The sequence below is a fragment of the Dicentrarchus labrax genome, unplaced genomic scaffold, assembly GCF_905237075.1.
Source record: "Dicentrarchus labrax unplaced genomic scaffold, dlabrax2021, whole genome shotgun sequence".
Taxonomy (NCBI): domain Eukaryota; kingdom Metazoa; phylum Chordata; class Actinopteri; family Moronidae; genus Dicentrarchus; species Dicentrarchus labrax.
The window spans coordinates 9,368,546-9,388,416 of NW_026136701.1; the positions used below are offsets into that span (position 1 = coordinate 9,368,546).

The following is a 19,871-nucleotide window of genomic DNA, read 5'->3' on the forward strand; positions in this document are numbered from 1 at the left end:
AATTCACCTTGAACTGGATATTTCATGCAAGATGAAAAATGTCTTATTCATCAATAAATAAATAATGAGTGATGAAGTAAATATTTTGACTACGGTAAATAAGTGCTAAAATATATACAGATATAATTCTTTATATAAATATTGGTAATTAATGGGGAGATGTATTTCTACAAATCCTACATTTTATTGTTATAGTTTTACAATCTTACTTTTTAAATTATACAGTATATTTCAGCAACACTTATTATATTATATAGATTATATGATTAGTTCATCTGGAGTTTTTCTTTCAGTTTAAAATTTTTTTCATGTAATTATTGATGAGTAAGTCCTTTTTTGTCCACTTGAAAATGATTTAACCATCCGTGCTCCTCAAAATGCTCACCTCAAGTCAGACACCAGGGAGAGCCAAAGAGAAGGTTTAGCATGTATTCTTCCCATATACCTGCAGAACCATCTCACTTCAAATCAATTAACACAAGTGTTGCAAGTGCTACATTATGTACATTTTATTTTCATGTAATATATATGTAATCTGCAATTACAAAGACTTTTGCTTACATATTACTAATATTCCTGAGCATTTTTTAGCTTGAGGCCTGGTGTATCTGCATTTTAAGAGCTACACATAACAGATTATCAGCTTCCAAAACAAACAGTACCTGACATGCATACACATGACAATAGAGCAACGTACCAAATGTGATGTGCATCACAAAACCGCTTTTAACTACCGGGCTTTTGTTTTATCAAACTTATAATGTATTGATAGTCTGCAAAGATCACCAACAGAAGAGTGTGAATGTAAGGCACTATGAATATACTGGTTCATACGAGTGCACTATAATACATAAGGTGAGATACAATACGATCAATCCTGAATGATCCCGCTGGGGAAAATGGATCATTGCAGCACCAACTTGTAATACAATAGAGCAAAGGAAAGTTAGAATATAAATAAGAATACAGGTCGAATGAACAATTTCAACATGTCAACAACATTTTAAGTAGATCTATTTGAGTGAAAAGTATGAAAATATATGAATTACAGCATGAGTATGTGCAAAATACCAACAAGACCCTACAAATGATTGCAAAAAAGAAAATATGTACATAGCAATTATTAAATGAATAACAATCTGTACATATCACAATACGTACCGCAAACTTTGAAATGGCAAAATAACTTGCCCTTGTGTTACTGACAGTCAGTGAGGCTCACTGCACGTAAGAAAAACAAACTTAACGTAAATATATTTGTACTCTGCCAGCAGATGGCCATCTAAAAATATATATTATCTTATTTACAAAAAACAACCTAATGAAAAATAACTGCATATAGTGTGACCACATTACTGGGCAAATTCAAACCAATACCTAAAGCAAAACTGTAACAGTGATTCTCGATCCAAATGAGAAAGAGGAATGTCCTTCAATGCTAACATTCTGTTAAGTGATTTGCAAAACAGAGAAATACCAGCTCAAATTCACATTCAAAATATACATTCTGTTGTTAGACATTCATTCATAACGAAAGCATAAACTTCTACAACCTTTGAAATACCACAGAGCTTACATTAAGTAATATGCATCATATACAAATGCATAAAGGGCATATATTATAAATATATATATGTATATCTATATACATATATATAGTATTTATGTTTCAGTAAAAAATTAAAATCTTTTTGACAACATGGCAGCCGATGCAAAAGGAAAACAAAACTGACAGACGGGACCGCAGACGGGACCGCAGACGGGCTCAACAGGAGCTCACCAGCCCTGTGCTGATGTTGCTGGGCGTCCTGTGATACTGAGCCTTGGTGTTAGTGACTGCGCCGTGCTTCTGTCGCAGGTGAAGCCTCAGCTGACTCTTGTGTCTGAAGTGGAGGTCACATTTTTCACACTGAGGAAAAGGAAAAAATAATTCAGAATCACTTTTCAAATAGACAGTGTGACGCACCAGCCCCCACAGCTATAGCTGATAGCACTCCAGGATTACTACTCAGTACTTATAACTATTGATAGGCACACAGATCATAGGGGGGAAGGGATTACTCTCTTTTTAGCCAGCAGCCACAGTGGATAAGGATGTAGGACTGACGAAGCTTACATGATAAGGCTTCTCTCCGGTATGAATACGCATGTGGCTCTTGAGCGTCTGAAGGTGGCGGAAGTGCGTTCCACAGATCTCACAAGGGTACGGCTTCTCTCCTGTGTGAATTAACACATGGGCACGAAGATGGGCCACCTGGAGGACAATGATATGATTTATTAAAATACATACACTTAAAGGCTGCAACGCTCTCCTGAAGATGTGGCTATGGGTTTTTTTTTTCTCACCTGGACAAATCTGGAGCCGCATGTCTCACACTTGTATGGCTTTTCTCCAGAGTGGATGCGGGTGTGGGTCTTGAGGTTGGCTGGTCGGTTGAACTGGGCACCACAGATGTTGCAGCGGTAGGGCTTTGCACCTTAAGAGCAGCAGGTTGTGCAATGAATGACACAGTCACATCCATTAAGTTAATTTGATGCCACTTATAGGAATGCTTAATCTTACCGGTGTGAACGGTCTTGTGGCTGGCCAGGTTGCCCTTGTAGCGGAAGGCAGCCTGGCAGCAGTCGCACTTGTATGGCTTGTCACTGTGGACCTGGACCATGTGGTCCTTTAGGGAGTCTTCCTCTATGAACTTGGAGTCACATCCGTTGCAGAAGTAGGTGTTGTTTTCTGTAGAAAGAAGCAATAAAATCAAAGGGAATTAAATTATTTTGTTAAAAATAATCCTCCCAAATCACTGGTTTTAATTTATATACAGGATAATAGTATGGGACTTGTGTGAGTCCACCTACCACAGCTGGAGGAGGAGTACTCTGAGTGTAGTTTGGTTATGTCATCTCTGCTGTATGAGAAAGGAGAAAGGTGACCCATTTCCATGCACCGGGGGCTGTCGCAGCCACAGGAGGAGCATCTGCGGTTGCTGCACACAGAAACACAACCAGCGATTAATATAAAGTTTAGTTCTTCTTTTCTATCAAGTTTATTGTTCTCAAAATGAGCTGAAGGTTTACCTGATGCTGCTACAGGTGCTGCTGCTGCAGCTGTCGTTATTCTGCGACATCAGAATTTCTTCTCTGTGCTCCCTGGCTCCCTCTTCTGCCTGGACCTCACAGTGTCTACCCGCTGCACCACTCCTGCAGGGGCTTGGCGTAGGGGACATGGCCGAAGCTTTAGCGCTGCCTCCCTGAGCCTCCTTTACATTCTCATCGGGAGCTTGGTTCATAACGATCAACTTGTATTTCTTCCAGTTGCGGGCCTTGGCGTCTTTGGGACAGTCTGAGAGCTGTTTGAGGCTCAGTGTGGCATTTCTGCTGCTGTTGGACTCAGTGGGCGAGTTTGGTTGGCAGTCAGATCTGAGGGGGCTCTGAGGGCTACAAATCACACCTTTGATAAAACCTGGAGACAATCTTAGACAGCTGGTTTGTGGATGCTGAATGCTGTCTTCTTCCATTGGAGTATCGGGCCTTTGAAGGCTCCCGCGGGCTCCTGCTGGTCGGATGATAGTGGTGGGGAAACTGGGGTGGGATGGCACAGCGTGGGAGATGATGGTGGTGGACTCATTGTGAGCCATGTTGGTGCTGGGTACCTGTGAGCATCTTTTCTGGGACAAAGCGCCACCTTTGGGAAGGTCGCTGACCACATAGGAGGCTTCCAGCTTCCCGGTAGGGGCATGGAGGTCTCCATAGACGTGATAGGAGCCAGAGGTGTTGATCCCCCTGAAAACATTGGGGATGTAGCCCTTGCAATCCTGGAGAGGGGGTGAGGTCGATGTGTGGTTGTTTTGAAAGTCTGGCTCTTTTTTATCGACAAGCTTCAAAGCAGGGATCTCCTCAGCCAGATGCAACGAGTTGATCTGTACCTCTTCAACATTAACAGACTGATGCCTGCAGAAACATATTCAATAAGTTAGTACCTCCGACTCGGATCTCTTTAGACATTAGAGTGCTTCTTGTCATTATTTTCTATTTTCCTTTACCTGGACTTGATAAATCTATGGCAAGTGTCGGCCACATGTTCCATCTGCAGGTAGATGGCTGTGTTCATGGTGGCCAGGACCAGACTGTCCTTAAGGTTCAGACAGGATGTGTACATAAAGTCCAGCAGAATGGAAAAACCCTTGGGGTCCACTTTGGGGTCTAAGCTGATGGCACTAAGGTTTGAGTTCTCAGGGTTCATGAACACAGAATAAAAGAAGCCGCTGTAAGAGAACAAGAGAGAGAGAGGGGGAGACAGTGTTGAGCATGTGCACAGATGAGAGTCATTAAATACAGAAAATTAATTTATTTGGTAAAATTATATGGTGTGGCTGCGTCAGGGGCGGTGATTCACTGAACTAAGAAATATTAAATATGGTCTAGAATTAGAATCCCTTCATTAGGTACAGCTACTGTGTCACATATCATGATGGTGCGTACCTGCAGGCCACCAAGATGGCCTTGTGAGCATAAAAATGCAGTCCGTCCACCTGTATGGTGACATCAGTCAGGATGTTCCTGCTGCGGAGGCGGTTGAAGTTGAGCAGGACGTCACCTGCGTGGCGTGTGAATTGAATGCAGCCATCTGCAGTTGTGGCCATGTTGTCCAAATCTGAGCAAAGGCACAAACAATAAATAGTGTGTTCATTATGAGTGACTCTAAAGGCACATAAGAGAGGTTCACTAACCATCAATATCAACCATATTTTCAAGTTAAAAGTTGCATTAATTTACTTCTAAATAATAACATATGCACAATAAAAAGTGATATTAGAGATACATTTTAATTTGCAGCACATTTGGACTTTAACTTTGCAAAAGCAAAATCACACAACAAGCCAAGATAAATTAAAATGCAATAAGTTATACACAAATGAACAATTTGTTTAATTATGCAAGATAATCAATAATAAATGATATTTCATCACCTCCGTCCGGCTCATACTCTCAGCTAATACAAGCCACCTGCCTTCAGGCCTTATAATCAAAACAAGCTTTTGAACCTGACAAGTGTCCTGCCTGTGTTTTATCAAGAGGCGGCGGCATTGCAGAGCGAAAAGTAAAAGGTAGGCTGACTAAACCTGTTTTGATCCTTGCCTTACTTCTTATGGGACCTTAATGGCGGCGTTATTACACAATCGACATGTTATTACTGAGAACTGTCTCGTTATTTCGGAGGCCCATGTGAAGCACAGACATTAAAAGATAAAATGAGAGTATAACAGTGTAAATCAGTGCAGTGTGTGTGTGTGTGTGTGTGTGTGTGCTCCGCTGTCAGCCTGCACACACACACACACACACACACACACACACACTGCAGCTCCTGGCAGCCTGTAGGTTGTAAACGTGTTTGACGTTGAGCACATTCCGTCCTGGCTGCTCAGATTAGGTTGCCAGTACACAGAGAGGTTTCCTGTTCCCCCGACATAAGTAGAACTCATCTCATTTAACCCATTAACATTTACTCCCCTCCCGCTAAGCCAAAAAATCTCTCAAGTTATTTTCTAAACCGCAAAATATCAAGACTGAGACTGAGCATGGTTTTTTATGTAGGACGTGATTTCAAGGAGTGGTTTAGCTTGTTTGCTGCGGAACTTTGGCTGTGAGACACCGAGCAGGCCAGCACAAGTCCGTTCAAGTTTAGATAAAAGTGTTTAAGCTGTCATGTCTGGAGTTTGGTTGTCTGGAAGTGTTTCCCCGGTTAGAAACTAATGTCGAGAAGCTGTCGGCTCTGCGCTCGAGACATTGAGTGAAGTGAAAATGTGTATGTGTATGTCGAGAAAAAAAAAAGAAATGCGCAAAGAGAAAATAAGAGCTGTCTGAAGCAGACCGGTCGAGCCTGTTGAGCCACTTTTACCCGTCTGATAGGAAGCCCTGTGTCAAATATAACTATAAAAAGTGAAATAAATAAGGATGTCAGTAAAAACAGCTGCTCTGGCAAAAAAGGTTAACGTCGCCAAACTGCAGGTTGTTTCAGTCTTACAGTCGACATTAAATCCTACTTATGAAATGTAATCCCCACACAGCCTAAAGTCGTACTTCCGTCTCAAAAACCAGTCAAAGACAGTGCAGCTGTCAATATCTAATCAAACAGTGTTTCAAATCTGTTAACATTAGTTCACTTCTAGCTCAAGGAATCACATAATAATGGGTAAAAAACAACAACAACACAGCCCATGAGCAGCCGAGGCGGCCACATGAGCATCTGCTACTTCACTACACTTCTGACCTAATGCTGAGAAAATAGGAAGGAAAAAAAGTCACCTTGTAAAAGTTTCCTCGAAACTCTGTGCATCACCAGTTCTGAGAATCCAGTTCTAAGAAACACAGCAGCTCAATTCTCGGAATTTCAACACAGGACTGTACCATTATCTGCGGGGCGGGGGAGCCGCTCACCGCCACAGACATTATTTCAACCCTGCGCCGTCTGTCTTGTGCTGTGTAACCCGTAGCGGCTCGGTTACGACTGTTACTTAAATATTTCTGTGGGATTAGTGAGGTTTTATTAATTATTTAGTTTGTTTCGTGGTGAGTTTTATCTCCCCACGCGGTGGATGGACCCAAGTGCAAGGTCAGCTGACCGAGTTAAAAATACCGTGGGGAATATGAGAGCATGTTGTCGCTGTAAACCTGCCCGAGGTGCCACGAAGAGTTGAGAAAAGTCAGTCATCTTATCTTCTAATAATTCGAAATACAATATCCCCCTTTTAGTGTTTTTTTCTTTAACATTTCTTCACCACATGTTTGAGTCAAGTGTTTAATTTCACTTTTTGCCCGCTCTAAATAGCTGCACTTCAGCAGCCAGTTAAAGTTGAAATGCTGATTAAACTGTGTAGCTTCATCTGTATAAAACTGATCAAGAACACTTATGAGTGAAACACTTTTGTCTATACTGGACTATTTATGTATATACTTTATTTATATCTTTAAGTAGAATATTTGATTTGCCTGGGAAATTCTGCAGTACTGATGATTTATTGTGATCTCACAGCTGAGTGTGAGTGTGTGTCCTGTCTTACATACAGTAACTGCTATGAAGCCTATTTTTAATGTCAGGCATATAGGTTATAGAATGTGTGTGTGTCTGTGTGTGTGTGTGTAAAGTCCTGAACTCTCCTAAAGGTTCACTTGCACTCATCTATGTTCCCACCACTTCCTGTCTCGCCATTGCAGCTATATTTTTATTCTGGGTAGCAAAATCCTGAGTACTTACCAATGAAAGAGTCAACAAATCAAGAACAAACTGCTATTTAATGAAAAGCTAACAGGACTTTCCTGAATAACCCTGAACCAAGAACTACTGTACGTAGTAAATCATCTATGATAATAACGAGATAATGGAGAACAGACTGATATTTAGTGTACTATGTAACTGGGCCTGTGTGGAACATGTTCTTAATGACTCACTCACGACTAACTTCAAATCAGCTGCTACATGGCACAAATCAGCATTGCTAATTTTTAATTGTGACGTCCTCGTATTTTTGTTACTATTTTTATGTGTTTTACTAGTTCCTTAGAAATTATTCAATATCCTGTGTGTTTTATAAGTGTTAGCATAATCTAATCTATAACCTATTATTATGTTATGTTAACTTTATGTTAACATCAGCTCCTCTCTGCATAGTATGTTTTAAAGTTAATTCTTGAATATGATGAGCAGGCTTTTTTATAGAAAAATATGTGCATATGATCATACCTTATCTTACAAATTATTAAGTGTCACTCGTTGTTTTTGTGTTTTAAATTCCCTTTGTGTTTAATTATGGCACATTATAAGCAAGCACATATAACATGACAGTTTTTATCCCTATTTCACTTCCAGATTTATATCTAATGTAAACCACACAAACCCTGTGTTTTCAGGTTGTTGTTGTTTGTGAATGTATAGAATAACCTTTCACTCTCACTGGTGAGCTTTATTGAGACCTTGCTAAACAAATATTCAAGCAGGTTTGACCAGTGGGAGGAAAAGAAAGAGAACTACAGCTAGTAATTGTGACTTCACTGAACATGTCTGTCAATGAAATAAAACATTTAGGCTTGATCATAGAGTGTGGACTTCATTCATGTTTATTTTGCATACAGTACATTGTACACTTTCTTGTCAATATGTGAGCCAACAGAGGGCTTGTGCATATGATGATCAGATGCTCATGTTGGTACAGCAAACAACTGATGGCATTAAGTAGAAAAGAGTTAAAATTAGATTAAATTGTTCCCCAAATATTATGTTAATGCAACATTATCACCCTTCTCTCTCTCTCTCTCTCTCTCTCTCTCTCTCAGACTGAATCTTTCCACATGAAATAAATGTGCAGAGCAGCTCAACGGGTCTAAATTACAGCTGTACAGGTGGCTATGGCAACAAAGAGGTCTATTTCTAGTTAATGTTTTCACTCTAGATGTTTTTCCCCTGCGGTTATCTTTAGTGGCCCAAGTTTCTGTGGGTTGTTCATCTTCACATCCTTTGAGAGAAGCGATGTTTTCTGTTCTGAATGAGAAAAGGCAAAACTTGTTCAGTCAGTAGGCGAACCTGGCAGAAAATAAACGTCTGATTTCCTGGTTTAGTTGTTTATTTGCAGGCAAGAGGATGCATAGATTTGATCAGTCAGCCTTTTCCTTGCTTGTATCAGTGCAGCATCTTTAAAGTCACATTAGGGGTTTAGTGCAGTGCAATAGCAGATAAGTCAAAGCAGATGTGGAGCAAATAAACTGCCGTTTGTGGTAGATGTCGTACATTTAGGAGTCTAATCAACATAATCACACAAACATGGTGCTTCTGGTTGGTTTTGCAGAATAACTGTCTGCCAGTCTGTTGTGCTTTTCTTGCAAGAAGCCTGATTTTTCTGCACCACAAAAAAATATCACCTCAATCTGCTGAAGGAAAAAAAAATCTGTTATTGCAATTGTTAACAGAGATAAACACAGGTTTTGTACTCTGTGTTAAATAGTTGATTAAGAGGAATTAAAGGGGCACTCCAGTGATTTATTATTGCACTTCCATGATGTTGTGGGGCTTTCAAGAGACAGATTTTTAAAAGAACAGTCACAGTCAAAGCGATGAAGAGATATCCAGACTTTTAGTACCAAATACTGGATCCTACATATACCATGATGCAACTTGATAGTCTGTGCTTCTCCTTTCCAGATAAATTATGACTTCTTTCAAAGTCCAGTCTTTATTTTTCTTAGACATCTGTAGTCTCCAAGCCCACAACAAAATAACTCTGACATCACTATGACATCATCAGGGTTATTTTAAAAAACTTTAGGAAGTGCCACAAAAGCTAGAGAATATGTTCACTAGCCGTCATTCCATCCAAATGTTTAGCAAATTTAAACCCAAAAGGAGTTGGTTCATCATGATGAGCAGTAGGCGGCGTCAATTGTCCAGTCAGGAAACCAGAAGAAGAAGAAGAAGATGTAATAAAAAGTGCGCTAATCAAACCCCAACCCGTAAAACATAATGCATTTGTTTCATGAATTAATGTGAGGAAGCTATCATTAGCTCTGTGTGGAGCGATAATGGATGTACTATAGAGCCATGGGAGCAATGAGCAGCCGTGAGTTAAATGTTCACTGTGTCAGATCCATGTCCCATTAGGCTTATTCATTCTTTTTTTACAAATGTTGCCGTTTCCATCAACCTTTTCTAATGCAATACATCAAAATTCGCATAAAAATACGTTGATGGAAACATGGCTACTGAGTAGCACTTACAAGTGAACTAATAGTTATGAAATGCCCATTTAAACAGCTTTTTAAAACCACAAAAGTTGAAGAAAGATCCACATAAAAACATGCTGTTTATTTATGATTGTGTGTGTCTGTTTCCCATACATCAAACAAACATCCTTTTTTCATTTTCAGCGTAGCCCTGCTAAAGAATGCATGTCATGAAAACAACACTGACTGGGATTTTGCCAGCCAACCCTGGAAAAGATTTGTTGCTGTTCCTGTCTCCTTCTCCCCACCTCCTCACATGAACTCCGCTGACCTGGGGGCCCTAGACTCAGACGGATATCAACGTGCCTGTCCCAAAACATGACCCAGGCACATGGTTGCTTGACAAGGATCAAAGGTCACATCAGTAAAATATGAGTCTTAAACTAGTTCAGTCTTCTCTGACATGTGGCCTGAGGAGGGAAGTAGGCATTTCAGTTCAACCAGGAGCATGCACTTGAATTTGGGGAGCAGCATGCACGACAGAAAAAAGTCTTGCAAGATGTACCTGTGTTTGCAAGATTTCATAAAATCTCCACAGACATGCAAAAAAACCTAAAAATATAAAGCTTGTTTATGATGATCAAAGCGTATAAGAGGTAAAACGAGACGCCTGAAAATACCTGACCCGTATTTATATATAGCTCAAAGTTCAGTGTCATTTTTCAGCAGCTGTTGATGAACTTTACACTGCATAACCCATGAAACACTGAATATGGAAAATGCATGTGAGCTAAACATAGTGAACTTTGAACTGCTTTCAAACTGTCTGTGTGCGGCTTACTGAGCAGTATATATTTAAACTGCAGGTGGTAGGCCTTCTTTGCATAATAATTGTTGAACTGCATATGACCCTGACTCACCAAATACACTGCGGTGTCAAACTGCCAATAATCCATGGTCCTTCACAGATAGTGGGGTAATATTTTACCTGAAGTGTGATTAACAAGTATTATCAAGTGTGTGTGTGTGTGTGTGAGTTGTCTATTGGTGTTCTTGAATCTTAATTTCAATGAGAGTATGGATAATCTGAGAGCACAGTAGGGCTGAGTCATTTTTCAGGTAAACATACCCATATCTGAAATCAATATGTTTGGGTTTTAAAAAAATACTGATTGCTAATTGAAAACATTAGGAAACTGTAACGGACATTTTAACTACTGTCTGACAAGCAAAAAAAGTGGCTTTTATTAAAACAATTGTTAGTTACCTCACTAAGACACCTAAATTGGCTTACAGAACTAAATCAAACAACCCCTTTTACTGCTAGCCCTACGGCTGCTACCATTATGCTTACAGCAGCATTCTGACCACGTTTTTTAACCACGTGTGGTAAAATTAAACATGTTTTAAGATGCGCTCTGGTCAAATGAAACTTGGTTAACTCTATCTCTCAGTATTTCAGAACACATTTTATCTTCATATCCTCTGATGTGGCGTTCTACAGTTGAAGATAAGTTTATATTAGAGCAGAGAAAAGTACAGTTTTTTCCTTCAACATCAAATAGGAACCCTGCTCTTCATTACTTTCATATCTGTGGTTTCGACAGCTTGGCTCTGTACTTCTCTGGTGCAGACATTAGCCTACTGAGTTCTCTCTCTGATATGACTTATAAACCCTGCGTTTTGTATTCCCTCTTTGTATTGTATGTTTGGGTGTTTTTTTTTTAATTATTTATTGCTAAAAGGGTCAACCGCATTTTATGGAGCTTTTGTTTTTGTTACAGGTGCACAGGGAATTTTAGCACTGGAAGGATGTCAGAGCATTGCTGTTACATCCTGGTTCATCTGAGCACAAGATCATAACAGCAATGAATTTGCAAGAGCAAAGTTAGTGAAATATGTTGCAGGCAAGTAAAAAAAAAAAAAAAACATTCATTAAACATTAATTTAGATTCAACATTCCCACTGTACAATGAGTTCCTGACAGTGTTTGCTGAAGTAAAATGAGGCCAGTCTGCAATGTTCTTCAACACCGACCAAAATATAAATCACAATATTGGATCGTCTCATTGGTTTCAGATCATTTGAGGACAACAACTCATGTCCTCGTGGTCCAACCTCAAATAAAATGCTTAAAGGGGATACATGAATGGTGGCTTTGTTGCACAAAAGCACAGAATGCATCCTCAGTTGTAAGTGGCTAAATGGATTATACATGCAGAGGAAAGGTCAACTATAAATCCCATAAGAACCCATGGTGACACGTGTGTCACAAACACTTTAAATGTCCTTGAATCTTCCATATACAGCTTTATGCTAGACTTTAACTCATTAAGTCCCTAAGTGACATCTACAAAACATCCTGGTATGGTGGTCATATGACAATCATGTGACTGTGACAGGAAAGTGTCCCCTCCAAAATGTGGGTGTGACTGAAATGACAGAAATGACAGAAATAAAGGAAATGGCTGAATTCAAAAAGCTTGTTTTTTGATACTAATGTAAGTTTAAACCCATTTAACAATTCTAATGCTTTAATAGTATGTCCTGTATTGCATTTAATCTGTTCTGACCATATTTCCCGAACAAAATAATATAAAACAAGTTACTAAAATGTTGCTGTGACGTATACGTCACATCGGGCTTTTAACTGAAAATCTGATGTGACGCCTGTGTCACAATAACAAAAAAGGTAATAAGCCTCTCAATTAATTTCACTGTTTCAATTATTTAGAATTAATATATGCCCTGTTGTTCAATTTAAAGTATATTTGAAGAAATATAAACAAAAATGAATGTCAAATTATTAAGGTATTTATTTACCAAGGTATTTATTTACCAAAAACACCCATTGTGACTTATATGTCACAAAACAAATATTTGACATTTAAAAAGAAAAAACATCAGAAATGTGTTCTATGAGTTGGTATATCCCCCATCATTTTCTTTCAAGAAAAATGGGTCTGGGTTCTTATGGGCTAAGGATCACCACATGTATCCAGCTATATAGAAAGTGATGTGTCACTGTCTGACACGCACTTCTTAGTAGAAGTTAATGGAAAACTTATTAAATGACAAAGATTAAAGTTAGCACCGGCCTAACAAGATCACATTTGCCATATTGTATTTTTTCGTTTTAATCCTCACTTGACTTTAATGTCCACAATTTGATCCTGTTTTGTAACCCTGTTCTGAATATGAGCTGTATAAATGAAGATTGTTACCATGATACCAAGGATGGAAAAGTTCTGACGCTCATTAGCAGCCAATTCCTACTTGGGGGGGGCAAAACAGCTTCACTGTGGGAAGAATTCAGCATCATCTAACGTGACTATATGGAATGTGAGGAAATAAATGTGCAAAGTCAATACAAACAAGTATTGCAACACTCTCACTACATGTTTTCTGTGGAAAAGTACCAGGGTACACCGTGTCACCATGGCGGATTCCCTTGTTGTTTTATGGCAAAGCCTCGGGGAAAAGGACGGGGGAGGGGCAGGGCTGTATAGAAACAAGTGGTGTGTGTGTCAGTGTGTCTGTGTGAGCATATGTGTGTGAATGCATGTGATAGAATGAGGGGAGGTTATAATTTGATCCTGGGTGCATCTCCAGCCGTTTAGCTTTGGAAATTTACCTTCACAACAGAGCAGATGGGAAAATTTGGATGAGGAAAATGACTACGATCAGATTTAACCTCAACAAGTGGTTCAGAGTGTCCTGACAGCACCTCGGCTACCGACAGGGCAACAGAAGATGACCGGGCAGCTCCCAGAGGTCAATGTGGAAGTGTATGGAGGTGCTGAAAATGTGTGTTTTCTGCTGTAAACGTGCAGATAAGGCTGTCCTATTGCAGCATTCACAGTCATGAAAGCGTTGGAATTTGTCATTTGTAGTCCTGTTATTTAAAAATTCTTCTATAATAAAGTCTGCACACTTTTTAAAGGAGAAAAAAAAATGTACGTTTGTCTGTGTGTGTATCCGCTATACACCGTCCTTATCTGCTGCATACTGCTACATACTGTAGCAGATAAGGGAGTGCCAACAGTCAACCAACTAGTCACATGCACATCCAATGCATACAATCTAGCTTGATTTCAGATGTGTTACTATACGATGTTACACAGCAGAATTTCACTGCACTCCGCTGTTTCCCTATTTCTTTGTTTCCCCAACACTGTGCTGTTTTGCCCATTGTGATAACAAAACCAGTTTGATTTGTTCTCTTCTTCCCAGAGATATGTTTAAAAGAACAACACAAATTCAAGTGGGCAGTTGTGTGAATGTCACTGAAATCTAAACAGTGTCTCTGGATAATGTTGGAGGGCAGCCTGCTGGTTTTTGTGCATGTTTGCTCTGCATTTTGTAAACTACACACGGGAAATGCTAATGTGGGACTGCAGGAAGAAAATTACAAGAATATAAATCCTAGGCTGACTGAAATTATTGTGAATGAATTAAAAATACAATTGAGGGCATTTAATGATGTATGGCCAAGACTTTGTTCAGAGAGCGACTGATTACATTAAAGTTACTATTTCCTTTACATATTCCACATACTGTACAGTTGTGGACTGAGATGCCCTTTCACCTACATGTTTGGCATTATTTTACTAACAAGCTGCATATATATTTACAGGATATAGATTAACTGAGCTGTAATTCAGCACCATGTTTTTGTTCAATCTGTATTTAAATCAGTAATGTCATTTAGACAAAGGAATTAAATGCGGTTTACCACAAAGCAAAACATGGTATGAGACCATGTCATTGATGATAAAAAGGGTCACATGTCAAAAAGAGTGCTTAAACATGTTCCACTGTATTGCAGCTGAGCAGTGAAATGAGGCCATAGTTTGTGATGTTATATTGGATTGAATTATATTGAGTGTATTGCCTTTAATAATATAATGACCCTTAACCAGCAATAATGCACCAGTGTCATCAAAGAATCCCATAATGATGAATCAACTCCTTTCTGACAGAAAAATAGGCTGATAGGCTTCTCAAAGGGAGGATTGTATTTCCTGCTCCATATTGTTGGGATGTTATTATTGTATCTGCTCCCTAAGCAGTTCACCAGAGTGCAAATGATCGCTGCTCGTCTGTGAGTAATTGTAGTCAGGTGACCTCCTTTGGGAAATACAGCAATTGTTGTGCAGTGATTCATTCATATAAAATATTTATGCCCAAAGAGATTTGGATTTCTTTGACTTACTGTATGTAATAGTAACATTATTTAGATTATCATTATATAGGTTCATATGGCTCAAAAAATCCACTGTATGAAAAGTGAGAACCTACAAAGGGCAGAAATGTCGCGACATTTCACCGAGACACACCCCCTTTTGGTCGTAATATCGACCGTTCCACTCGGGGCTCCTCACAGTACACCGAGCTGAATGAGGGTGAACGTACGACCCGCAAAACAAAGATGGTTGCGCCCATATTGAGATGTATTTTCTTTGTATTTGTACTACGTTGGTCATTTTAATGTCGATTTTAAATGCTCTTACACACTTGTTTACATTGCTGCTTTAGTCCGGTCACCAATTTATGCATTGCATGGTGTTGCTGTGCGTGCAACACAATGTAAAGTTTTGTTTTCAAGCTGGTTTGCTAAATAGGCTAATATAGCTAACAATAAGCCCCTGGTGGCTCGAGACAAAATATAACAAGACAGCTGCTGCACTGGTGGCGTCCATGTTCTTTCTGACTCGTTGTGTAGCAAATGCCCAAAGACAAACTGGAGCGCTATAAGTGGTACAAGCCAGGCAATTACGTCATGTTCTCGCGTCAGAGCAACTCGGGCGGGGGATTTACGAGACAAATGGATAGCACCATTAGCTGATAGCCACTGAGGGACTTGTCATATGACCAATACACTTATTAGCAGCTAATTCGAATGTGATGTGTGAATTACATAACCTTTGTGAACTCTGAAGAAGCCGGCAATTCAATCTCGTCCCATGCTGGTGAGTCAGTGAAGAAATACTGTCTTTCATAGCAGACAATCTAAATGGGGTTGGAAGAGGGAGGAAAGTCTGCATACCAAAGAAGAGTGAAGTGGAAACATGGAGCTCTAAGGACAGGCAAACATTGTTACTGTTTGCTAAGGTTATACAACAGATATCTCAAGAGATATTCTTGCTTTTGCTGTCAGTCAAAAACCATTATTACAGCAGGTAATTTCAACTAAGGGACTGTATGAAAATTATTGGGGTGAATATCCGCAATATCTCAAAATACTTACAATCATTAATACCATTACAGTTCATTTTGCATTAATAACTAGAACCGTGCAAAGAATTTTAGATGGTGTTTTCAAATTTAAGCCTTAATATGTGAATGGAGTAATCGTTTTCACATAGAAAGCAAATCACCTAATGGAAATGAACAAATGCCAGAATATTCCAGCCTTTTTATTTCTGAAACAAGATGTCATTTAATATGACACATTTACATTATTTTTTGCATATTTCTGAACCCTCCCCTCTCCTAATCATTTATCTACAGTCCCTAAAGTGTCAATGAACTTTGCTCTCCACATTTAAAAAAGTAAATTTATAACACAAAATAAAATGCTATTCTTTATCAAATACATGAAATTGCACAAATGGTAAACGCACGACCCTTCTGATTGCAGACCTTGACATAGAAGAGGAAATAACAATAATCACAGAGTAATGATTTGCTTTTCTTCTGAAATGCTGAGAAGAGCAGGAAAAAAATTAAATTACATTGTAACCATAGTAATCGTTCCCTCACGGCTTCCTCTGTGTGATGTCTGACATTTCCACTTTTTATCATACATCTTGCTGACAACATCTCCCCTGTTCATGTTGTCAGTGGAAACTGCTGTCAGGTCCGGCTGCCTGCTGGTAACCAAAAAGCATTTCATGCATGTTCAAGCCACAGAGCCTCGACCTTAAGCAGGGGTTTGCATTTGAAGCATGAGCCATACGACATCATCGCATGCTGGTAATGTGCATGTTATCCCGTCTCTTTCATTGGATGTCTCCAGGAGATCAGCCCAGCAGCATGCTAATGGTGGACAAATGCATCATTAGGGCTGTCTCTTCGTTACCCCTGTTGATGTCTATCACTTTGCAACCTGAGAGTTAAATGTGATTCATTGAGCCCAGCTGGTGCAAAATGACCCACTGCTATTGTGATGGGGTGAGATAATCTCTTATCCAAAACATGAATCCTTTTCTTCATGGCAGCTTTAGCACCAACAGAGACGTCCAGGTTCTGACTATGAGTTTCTAGTTTCCTTTCTCTCTCTCTCTCTCTCTCTCTCTCTCTCTCTCTCTGTGTGTGTTTGCAGTACCAGCACCTGAGATAAGAGCTGGCAAGTGAAGAAAACAAGAAGGTGCATTATCCTCTCACTAAAGCACGTTTGGAATATGAGTGTTGTTTGGTCTTTTCAGTTGCTCCAACAACTTGTGATTTATTACACGTTCTAAAAGGGAAACATCTGCCCTTGAAAAACAGGTGAAGGAACAAACAGGCGCTGCAGTGGAGGTATTTGAAAATGGGGTTAATGTATAACCTAAGTCAATGCTAGACAGATGGGTATTTTAAAATCTTATACTGCTGTTTAGAAAATACGATATTTCCCAGCAGCACATATCTGCCCCTCTCTGCAGGGCTCTGTGGGGGATTCACGTGGCTTGTTTTTTTGCCTGACAGTTATAATATATGTGCTTTCAGTTTCAGGAATGCTGCTGCATCTTGGAAAAAAGGGAGTGTCACTAAGAGCAGATGTTATGCTTTTAATCATCCATATTGCACTGAAGCTTTTGATGTTTTAGTACTTGGATTCTTCCTTACACACCAAATGCCATTGTGTTTTCAACATCCAACTCGCTCTGGGACAACTGCAGAGGAAGTTGAGTTAATTTATCAATGAAATAGGCTTTTACGTTACTATGGTCGTAAAGAAAAATCCCCTCTGGTGTTTTGCCTTGCATCTATTTATCTATATTTTTCAGTAAAACAAAGCTTGTTTTGTTACAATACACTTTTTACAATAAAATATGAGAATGAAATTGTGCTGTCTTGCAATTTGTTTAACATTTTCAAACAAATTTCCCCCCGGGGATCAATAAAGTATTTCTGATTCTGATTTGTTGAATTTTTCATAATTACTATTGTATTGTTTTTTTGCAATCGTCTCCACCAATTTCTCTGTACAACAGATTAAAGGGGAACTTCGGCAGATTTTTACCCTAGTCTTGATCACTACAGGTCACCGAGTACTGTCGATAGGAAAAAGAACGACCAGAATTGGTTCTAGAAAACTGGAGATCCTGCAGCTAATGGCCAGAGCTCCCAGTTAGTTATAATACACTTCTTGGGGGCATATCCTAAAGAGTGCCTTTTGCTCCTCTTAACTGACACAAAATACAATTAAAATGTCTGTGCAACATGATCAGGGCCCTTACGTGACAACAATATGCCTTTTCAACTCATACGTTGTGCAGAAATCGTACAAAACAGTACTGTCGCCTACCTGTTTTTCCACCACTCGCTTCACCGAAATCCCAGAATAATCGATCACGGAGATAATGCCTTCACGACGAAAAAAAGTTTATTTCCCCTCAAAAATGTCCATGTCGTCACACACTACTCCGATTTGCACACTTCCTGCAACAATTTCTTCTTCTGCGTTTACCTGCAACAAGTGAAATCCCACAGGACTTCAGCCCGGACGGTGTAGAAGCCATCCACGATCTGGTCCGTAATGTCCCTGTGCAGCCATGTCTCAGTGAAACACATCAGACTGCATTCACGGTACTCCGGGTGGCTCCGTTAGCTCGTCCATTTTGTTGCTAAGGGACCCTCTCCATAAGCCCGTCCCGTCTCGACCCTCCTCTCATTCCCCGACGTTGCTTCCCTCCTCTGCATGTGTTTTTCTCCAGAGTTCAGGTGGTATATCAGCTGGTCTGGCCACTACGCCCGCAAGCATTAGCGGGATCAGCTGTTCTCCGGAGTAAACAAAGGCGGCGTGTTCCATTGGAAGCGGCATCATAAAAACAACACGTAGAAAAGCATGAAAACTCTCTGAAAACGACCTCGTTAGAGAGGACAGGACTTCACAGAGTTACAGTGAAGAAACAAGAACGAACAAAAGAGAATAAAAGTTAAGAAAGTTAAAAACTGTCGCGCATGCGCACATAGCTTTTCTACGTGTTGTTTTTATTATGGCGCTTCCACCGGAACACGCCGCCTTTGTTTACTAGGTACAAGTGCCTACACTTTCATCGTCTACCTTTCCATGACCATGAGATACTGCAGTTGTGGCTAGTTGTTCTGCAGCTGGATGTGCAAACTCCCATACAAGTACTATGCGAAAATGATCACCGCATTTGCAGCAAACATTTTGAGGAGGATGACTACAGAGACACAACACAGCGGGGCCGGCTGAAGAGAAACGCCATTCCGAGGATGAAGACTGCTGCAACCACTGTGGAGTGTTATATTCATAACTTAATTTAGCTTCATTTTGGCAGACACAGCTTGAGAAGGGATGTGCGGCAACACATTTTTGGGGGGAAATAAACTTTTTTTCGTCGCAAAGGCATTATCTCCGTGATCGCATAGTACTTGTATGGGAGTTTGCACATCCAGCTGAAGAACAACTAGCCACAACTGCAGTATCTCATGGTCATGGAAAGGTAGACGATGAAAGTGTAGGCACTTGTACCTTTTCATTCTGTTGCCACAATTTGGAAAGGCACAAACGCGAACCATTTCTTCTCCACAGTAGATCAACAACACGTTATTCTTACTCCAAGCTTCTTCACTTGTGAACACCTCCGATCAACAATCTCTTCTTCTGCGTTTACCTGCAACAAGTGAAATCGCGGTTCGCGCTGAAGTCCTGTGGGATTTCACTTGTTGCAGGTAAATGCAGAAGAAGAAATTGTTGCAGGAAGTGTGCAAATCGGAGAGTAGTGTGTGAAGACGTGGACATTTTTGTGGGGAAATAAACTTTTTTTCGTCGTGAAGGCATTATCTCCGTGATCGATTATTCTGGGCTTTCGGTGAAGCGAGCGGTGGAAAAACAGGTAGGCGACAGTACTGTTTTGTACGGTTTCTGCACAACGTATGATCTGAAAAGGCATGTTGTTGTCACGTAAGGGCCCTGATCATGTTGCACA

The 19,871-nt window shown here is 39.9% G+C and overlaps 1 protein-coding gene and 1 long non-coding RNA gene across 4 annotated transcripts; one reads left to right on the forward strand and one right to left on the reverse strand.

The window, feature by feature from the left end:
• Positions 1–494: 494 nt before the first annotated feature.
• bcl6ab (BCL6A transcription repressor b) lies at positions 495–6,392 on the reverse strand. Of its 2 annotated transcripts, none has more exons than XM_051378823.1 (9): positions 6,301–6,392; positions 4,477–4,648; positions 4,038–4,259; positions 3,073–3,945; positions 2,854–2,981; positions 2,564–2,731; positions 2,347–2,477; positions 2,117–2,254; positions 495–1,909 (listed from the first exon to the last, which is right to left on the reverse strand). In XM_051378823.1, the coding sequence occupies exons 1-9, from the start codon at positions 6,329–6,331 to the stop codon at positions 1,766–1,768; spliced, it is 2,007 nt and encodes a 668-aa protein (XP_051234783.1). In that variant the 5' UTR covers positions 6,332–6,392; the 3' UTR covers positions 495–1,765. The 2 variants fall into 2 exon arrangements, with proteins under 2 accessions (XP_051234783.1, XP_051235621.1); XM_051379661.1 differs by lacking the exon at positions 6,301–6,392 and adding an exon at positions 4,965–5,082.
• A 72-nt stretch (positions 6,393–6,464) lies between these two features.
• Positions 6,465–17,833, forward strand: LOC127363443 (uncharacterized). Of its 2 annotated transcripts, XR_007884867.1 has the most exons (3): positions 6,465–6,697; positions 8,326–8,391; positions 9,910–17,833. It is a non-coding gene; the product is annotated as an uncharacterized LOC127363443 (long non-coding RNA). The 2 variants fall into 2 exon arrangements; XR_007884869.1 differs by lacking the exon at positions 8,326–8,391.
• Positions 17,834–19,871: the final 2,038 nt, after the last annotated feature.